The sequence below is a fragment of the Elephantulus edwardii genome, unplaced genomic scaffold (genome assembly GCF_000299155.1).
Source record: "Elephantulus edwardii isolate Elephantulus edwardi_28Jun2011 unplaced genomic scaffold, EleEdw1.0 scaffold00042, whole genome shotgun sequence".
Taxonomy (NCBI): domain Eukaryota; kingdom Metazoa; phylum Chordata; class Mammalia; order Macroscelidea; family Macroscelididae; genus Elephantulus; species Elephantulus edwardii.
Genome location: NW_006399792.1, coordinates 14365030 through 14373791, shown reverse-complemented (window position 1 = coordinate 14373791; position 8762 = coordinate 14365030). Strand labels below are relative to the sequence as shown.

Below are 8762 nucleotides of genomic sequence, written 5' to 3'. Positions count from 1 at the left end.
CCCAAAATCTCTGTAAATGTTTATGAAAATCAATAAAATATAATTATAGGGAAAAAAAGCTCTCTTTTGGTCTCTTTCTTCTGTCTAAGGATGAAGCAAGGATGCTGATGTCTCTGTTAAAGAAAAACTGGTCGAGAGAATAGATGGCAGGCTACTGAAGGAGCAGAATACAGATTCTCGACTGATGGTGAGAAGTAACTTTACACAAAAATAAGAATTTTTCCCCTTATGGAATACTTGACAAACTCAGCACAGTTTATAATTCTCTAATGGAATTGCCTAAAACTTTGACTTTGCGTAAGAATTCTTTTATTATAATTGTAACTTGATTCAGTTATCCAAATATCATTGGTTTACATTTATACTTTTGCTTGGAAAGCTCCATGCTCAGGGGACACTGTGCTACAACCTGATTGAGGCCCATAAGGAGTGCATGAGAGCCCTGGGATTTAAGATATGAGATGATGCTCTGCTTTGAAGAAATAATTCCAGAAGCATGAAGATTAAACAACTTTGAGAATTCTTTAATGTCTTGATAAATGTAAAAAATATTTATAATTTATTAAAAATATTATTCCCTGACAAAAAAAAACCCAACAATGATGTAAATGACATCATCTCTCTTTTTCATCTTGAAAAACTCTCATTAAGTGAACTGAAGTTCTTAAAATTATAATATAACTTCACGATAAAATGCTTCTTGAGTGGTCAGATATTCCAAGCAGGAATAATTCCTATGGTTTAGGCCCCTCTTTGGGAATTCAGGAAACTTACAAAACTATTCTTAGAAAAATACAAATGTATAAATTAAAATAAAGAGGATTTTAAAGGACTCCTATAATACTGAAATATTTTCAAACTTGTAAAATTTAAAAGAAAGTTACATAAAATATGCAGGAGGAAGATAATCCCCTCCCACGCAATTAACTATCTCTGAAAACCCATCAGAAGGTCAGCTATTGGTCAGTTCTGGCTGAAGGGTATATAATAACAACATACAAAATATATGTACTTCTTTATTAACTGATTAAAAATGAGATCTAGTAACAGGTTTGTTGTTGTGTACCGTGGAGTTGGAACTGACCCATAGCTGACCCTTTGATGTGTTTTCAGAAGCTGTTAATGGCATGGGAATAAACTGTCTATCCTTTTCCCACAGACTAGCTGGTGGCCTCAAACTCTGCACCTTCAGAATTACAGCACAGCTTTTTGCCACTAGGTCACCTGAGCTGCCAGTCATAAATTTCTGTTTAAAGTAAAAATAAAGATGTGTAATATTTTTTCTATCCAAACTTACAGTCCTCAAATTACAATCCCTTCGGAATACAACAACAACAACTGCAAAAGTGAATTTTTTTTCTACCACAGAGTTTTATCGCAAGTTAACAAATTCTCATAAAATTGTGTCTTAGCTCCTATTGTACAGAATTAAAAATCATTTTATATACATAATAGAATTCCGAAAACTGTGGAATGATGCTTAAAATGGAGCTATACATTGATTTCTTATTTGTTACTGTAGCAAATTATCAATAAACTATAAACTTTAAACAAGATGAATGTATTATATCACTGATGTTCAACTCAACCCTCGAGCAGGTTTTCAGAGGCTCTCATCAGGACCCATTCTTGGTCTTTTCAAGCTTCTGGTGATTACAGACATGTTTTGCTTGTGGTCTCATCATTTCAATCTCTGCCTCTGTGGTGGTCACACTTTCTTCTCTTCTCTAGTCTAATTCTCCTCTGCTTCTCTTATCATGACTTTTAAGATTCTCCATCAAACTCATCACTAAATCCAGGTTAATTTTCTCATCCTCAAATCCTCACCTTAATCACATCTAAAGATTCATTTCTGTCATATAAAAAAATACCACAGACTCCAAAGATTAGTTCCTGGATATCTTTGGCAACCATTATTCAGTTTACCATCAGAAGTGCATTCAAACTGCAGGGGGTCCCTGGAATCGCCTTACAGCCCCACCTTTGCTCTCCCCTCAGGAAGAATCATTACTGCTGGAAAACTAATATGCACTGCTCTGAGAGCCTTCAGGCTATCTGGAGTATAACTAAAAACAAACAAAAAAGAAGCTACCTTATAGTTTATTAACTACTAACTTTACTTTTACAAATAAACTTGCTGTGATCAGACAGTCTGAAATTTTAATCTCTGCGTAATGAATGAGTTGATCATTTCCTAACATTGAATGAAAAATATATGACAGAAATTGAGGCCTCTGTTCAGGACTTCCTCCCTACTCCAAGGTTTGTAATACAGTAAAAGTTTCTGGGCTTGATTGCCAAGATTGCCAGTGGCTGGCATAATCTCAAAAGGACATGAGAAGAGCAATGTGAACCTGTTTGGTCATTTTCCAGTTGAAAGATTAGATTTAAATAATTACCGAAGTATTTAAACACACTCAACAAAAAGAAATGTAGGTAATTCTATTACTGGTAACAATAGACCATGTGAAATTGATCGTTGATAATTTAATGTTGCTAAAGGTTATTTAAGGAGCCCTGGCATAATTACTTAATTACAGTTAAGGAATTGGCTTTAAGTTAAAATGTTGGTGGTTCAAGTTAACTTGGTATTACTATAGAAAAAAGATTTGGTAACTTGATTCTGCAAAGATTACAGGCAAGCAAACACTACTCAATAGCTCTACACATAGATTCACTGTGAATCTGCATAAAATCCATGGCACTCAACAACAACAACAATAAAAGCTTACTTGCAATGCAACAACAACAAAGATTTACAGCATTTCATAGGTAGATTGTTAACTGAAACACAATAGACACAATTGTGAGATATATATATATATAATTTTTTCCTCAATACCTCTTTTTACAAATTTATTTTCTCCCCTTTAACTACCTATACTATTTGTTTAACCATGTTCATGGTACTCCAATAGTTCATTAAATTTTCCTGTCGGTTGTTGATGGAATTCAGTTGAATACAGTCTCAGTTAATCCCGGTTAGGATCAATCCCCCTGCAGAGCAAATAAAATTTCTTTCACATTTTAAAACTGATCATATTTTTCCAGTGGTTTCTCATTATCCACAGGATGAGTTCAGACTTCCCAAAAGGCATCTGAGACCCTCTCTAATGGTCTGGCCTAAATCTCAAGACATCTTTCATCACCCTTCATTCACACATCAGGCCACAACCTAGCACCTCCTAAGGCATGCCAGAGTAAGCTGTACTTCCAAATACACTACATCTGAAATGTTTTCATCCATGGCCAAAAATCTAATCATCTTTCAAAATCCAGTTTGTTGTGATCTGCTCAGTCATGTTTTACTAAAACATTTTTTTTTTTTACTCTTGAGCAAATCTCACCTCCCTCCTGTTCTTATCTTTACATATAAGGCTTGCTGTTAAAGCACTTATGATTCTGCATGTACACGCCTTTTCCCACAAGCCTGCATTTCTTTATTAGAGTGTTAGTTTACTAAGAGGAAGTCTGTATTATATCAAAGTGATTTTTGTATCATCAGTTCTGGCACATATCTCATGTGTGCCGATACTACTTGGTAAAGGCAGAATGCAGAATTTTACCTCTACTTTCTCCTTGTTTTTATCTATTTTAAAGAAATATTTGCTAGAATACATTTATATAGAGGACACCTTGATAGAAATTTAAGTTCATGTCTAAGGCTAGAAGCTTTTTAATCTATAATTTAAATTGTAAAACAGTAATAGTAAATGGTGGTGTCTTCCATTCTAGAAATCAGTAAGCATTTACAGGTGTTTCTGAAGACAGGAAACCATCTGACATCCTTAAATCACACCACTCAAGGGACCTCTCTGTGTTTTACATAAAGGTAAATAGTTTAAGAATCTGAATCATGATTTCAGCTTTCTAGAGTTAGAAAAGATCTAGAGTTACCATTGGATGATTGAGTTCTATACTGTTTAGAGAAGAATAGCCTACGCCTGTATCATAGCATCTTAGCAACAAGAAAATTACTACCTCCCAAAGAAACCCATTTGATATTTTGCGAGGGTCTTTTAAGAAATCCATTTTGACACTATTGAGCTCTCTGGTCAATAATAAATGAAACTGCAAAGCAATGAAGGGAGGAAATTCACCACTGGGAACCTTAAATTAAAAAATCAAGGAGCACAAATCACATTAGGACACCTTTCTACTTTTTAATTTGAGACTCAAGAATGCCAGCCACACTTAAACATCCATATCTAGGATAATCAAGGCGATTATAACAGGAAACTGTGTGAGCATAAATTCCTATGGCAGGAAACTGATTAGTTCAGCAAAGACACAGGATGCTTCTTGTCTCTACTGTTGTCCGAGACAATTCTGTGCCTCCTCCACAGGCCCACTGCTCAGAGATAAAGGATTGTAAAGTTGCCTCATGAAAGCAGACTGGAATGCAATTAATAATAAATTCAGGAGTAATACAAAGCACTGCCTGAAATCATAACAAAGCTGATGTCAGTCTGTAGAGAAGATATATTATGCACAATCCTACAGTGATCTCCACAACACAAAATTCTACATAATTTGCTGATTTAAAAAAAAGAATATTAAATATAGGTATGTGTGACTAATAAATATACTTTAAGAGACTGATTCTGCAAGACAATTTTTTTTCTATCAATCACTGCTAAAACCTGAACAAACCAGATTGCCTGAAATCTATGAACAATTGTTACACAATATGCCACCTATATTTGGCAGAATAATGGTTCCTCAAAGGCATCTTCGCTCTAATTTCAGGCACCTATGAATATTGTTCCCTTATGAAGCAAAAGGAATTTTACAGATGTGATTGAAGACTTTGATATAAGAATATAGCCTGGTTATCGGGGCAGGTCCAATTTGATGATATGTACAATTCCTGAAAATTGGAGTAGCTTAGTTGAGTTGAAAAATGGGTGTGAAAATATGACTAGAGGAGAACTGACAGATATGTATCATTGCTGGTTTTGAAGAGACAGGAAGGAGGCCATCAACCAAAGATTGTGGGTAGATACTGGAAAATGGAAGAGATAGCCTAGTAGCAAAAAGGTGCACTGCAATGCAGAAGGCACCTGGTTTGAGTCCACCAGCTGCACCTCAGGAAAAGGATGGGCAATCTCCTCCCATGCGACTAACTGCCACTGAAGACTCACCGGAGAGTCAGCTATGAGTCAGTTCCAACTCAATGGTACACACAACAACAACAGAGCCTTTAAAGAGGAATGCAATCCTTCTGATATGTTTCAGCTCAGCTTAATTTAATGAAGCCCATGTTGGATAGTTGTTTACAGAACTGTAATTCATATTGTTTTAAGCCACCATGCGCATGTTAAATTGTCACAGTTCCAAAAGAAAACTAATTACACTCCCAGTGACATCACTAAGTCACACTGTTGGGGAATAGAGGAGTATGACATCAAAATGACTATCTATGAAAACTTTATGCAGTGTTTTGATAGAAATTTATCATTTTTAATAAAAATATCCCCATGATAGTGTAGTTCATAGGCAGGCAAACTGCTAATTCAAAGACAAATCTCTCTAGTGGTTCAAATTCACCAGCATCTCTGAGGAAAAATAAAAAGGAAATCTCTGATGCAATTTACAGCCTGAGAAACCCACTGGAAGGTCAGCTATGAGCTGGCTCTGACTTGATGAGAAAGACTTTTTGAGTTTCTTGAGTAGTTCACTATAACAATATTTTTCATAAATTCAAACCTAGCTTACATATATTGATATACCTAGAAGGCCCTACAAATTTACTTTTTGAATCATCAAATATGTTTCAGTCAGAGCTATTATTATTATACAGACAAACAGTTTCATCTCCAAATACCCTACAAATACATGCTGTTATCTTTTTGTGATGGTGTTTTGATAGCAGCTGATTGTTTTGTTGTAATCTTGTAGTAAATCATATTTGTGAACAAATATCAATAAGTCTTCCTGAATAATGTTGAAATTATGAGAAAATGAGTTAAATCAGAAAATAAAGAGGTTACTAATAATGTTATAACTAATAATGTAATTGTTGTTGTTATATATACCGTCAGATTGGAAATGATCCTTAGCTGACCCTCCAGCAGATTTTTGGAGGCAGTTTATCGTATTAGAGGAGAGAGCCAATCTTTCTTCTTTAATAATGTAATTAGCAGGAGAAACATTTTCTTTTTACCTATCACTGTGAAGCTAATTCCAACTCATGGTAAATCTCCATTAGGTTTTCAAGACTGTAAACCTTGATAGAAAGGGATTGCTTTATCATTCTACCAAAGAGCACTAAGTGGTTGGAAATGATAACCTTTCTTCTAGCAGCCAACTCAGTACTCATAGAATCAGAGAAACAATGCATTTAAATAATTGAAAATGCTCTCTCTCATGTATTAGTCTATGATTAAAATTTATAATAAACATTGCTAAAAATTCTCTGTGGAGAGGAGGAAGCCCATGACACCAGGAGTTACTGGACTGGGTGATACAAACTAGTAATGTCAATAGCACATATTCATATTTTCACAGAGATTTTGCAAAAATGTTAAAAATGGCACAAACTGAAACCACTTATTGTTATCCAACAGCTTAACATTTGAACATGACATAATCTAAATTTTTATCAGAGAAGTAAACAAAAAAGGTCCTGAAATAGCAGCTCTTTCTAAGAGGAAACAATGGTATAGACACTAAAAAGAACCTGACAGATCATTAACTTCTCTCAATGAATTCATTAGAAGAATAGCATTTCTTTTACTGGAATTTATCTTAAACCTGAGTTGAAAGGCCCTATATCTCTTTCATGTCTCTTAAGATCTTCTCTTTTCTCTTAAGTTTAAATTTTTATGTGTATCTTTTATTATAAACACCCATTGTGTTGCTGATTAAATATTAGAGCAATAAAACAATTAAAATACAATTTTGCTGATTAGAATTTTGATGTTATTTTATGTCAGATTTTACATATTACTTAAAAAAAAAGTAGAGTTGAAAATTGTTATTCTGTTTTACTTACCACTTTGCAGCAAAGTGGCCAAAACCACCACATCAAACCAATACCGAGGAGTAGCAGTAACACTAAAATAGCAATTAGGGCCGCTGTCCCACTTGACTAGAATTGTAAAGGATAAAAGAAAAGTGGTTAGCAAAGCTGAGGGCCAAATTCTAAGTACTCACACACAGCAAAGAACGCTTAAAAATTTAATTTATATTGTATAACTTGACATTAGTTAAATTATATAGATACACTTAAATTTCACACCCACGTCTGAAATGGCTTGTCTCCTGAAATTCTAAGAACTATGCTCAAGCCTTTCATTCATAGTGTCTCTATGAGTCATCTACGACTCGACGGCACCAAACAACAATAACAACGATGACAGAGAGAGAGCTACACTGGCGTAGTGGACAGAAAGTTATGCTACCAAGCCAAAGGTGGGTGTTTTTAATCTGCGGCCCTCAGGCCAGGTTCAAATTGTTTTCCTGTCAAACATTCTTCTAGGTGGTATAGCACTGGTCTGTGCATTGCTGTACAGAGGTAACTCGTGGTTGCTGTGATGCTGAAGACTGTGGCACTCATGTGCCAAACATGGTAATGGGTACCCATGGTGGACAGTGTTTGCTGGAGCTTCCCGACTAAAAGAAGCCTGGAAGGAGTGGCATCCACTTCCGAAATGGCTTGCCTCCGGAAACCCTATGAACCATGCTCAGGCCTTTCGTTCATAGGGTCCCTGTGAGTCTTCTATGACTCGACGGCACCAAACCATAACAACAACATTCATTTAACATCATTGTTGGTGTTGTTGTTGTTGTATACTGCCCAGTCAGAACAGACCCTTAGCTGACCCGCTAATGACTTTTCCACGGCAGTTAATTGCACAGGAGGAGACTGCCCATCCTTCTCCTGAGGAGCAGCTGGTGGATCTGAACCACATGTTTTGGGGATTGCAGTGCAGTTTCTTACCACGAGGCCATCAGAGCTCCATGTTGTTGTTTTTAGGTGCCACAGAGTACGACTCACAGTAACTCTGTGAAGAGCAGATCTGAACCCTGTCCTATCCTGTGCCATCTTCACACATTCTGCGCACTAGCACTCATTGCAGCAGTCACTATGTTGATATGGTGAGTGCCAGAAGTCCACTGGCAATAATAAACTAACAAAATTTACAAAAGTATTATAGATTTTAAGATATATCTCAAAGGCGTAGAGGGGAAATTACAGTTGGAGTTAGATGAACAATCTCCAAGCTTTTCTCCTCCTCTGTTCATGTTGTTGTAAGGTACCATCAAGTCAAGTGAAACTCATAAGGATCCTATTAACAACAGAACCTTGTCCTATCCTGTGCCATCCACATCATCTCTGAGCACTTGAGCCCACTGCTGCAGTCACCATGTAAATCCACCTCATGGGGGGGGGGACACGGTGTCTTCCTATCTTTTGCTGACCTTCCACCTTTCTAAGCATGATATTCCCTTTCTAAACAATACATCCAATTATTTGGTTTTGAGCATTTAGACAAAATTCATCAGACTTTCCAACAATTAAATATAACTTACTTTACATATTTAAAGGATAATGTTGTTGTTGTTGTTATGTGCTGTCGAGTCATCTGCGACTCATAGCGACCCTATGTACAACAGCCCTAAACCCTGCTCTATTCCGTGCCAATCTCATTGCCTCTGTCACACCCATCCCGATTACCCCAGTCACTGAATCAATCCACCTCATAGACGGTCTTCCCCTCCTGCATTGTCCCTCTACTCTACCCAGCATGATGTCC

General features: G+C 36.3%; 1 protein-coding gene across 1 annotated transcript in view; it reads right to left on the bottom strand.

Annotated features, from left to right (window-relative positions):
- Positions 1 to 8762, bottom strand: part of ANTXR2 (anthrax toxin receptor 2) — a 158130-nt gene that overhangs the window by 32938 nt on the left and 116430 nt on the right. Inside the window, exon 12 of the mRNA XM_006885333.1 lies at positions 6998 to 7093. Coding sequence (XP_006885395.1) covers positions 6998 to 7093 — 96 coding nt within the window. The remainder of the gene's footprint in view (positions 1 to 6997; positions 7094 to 8762) is intronic.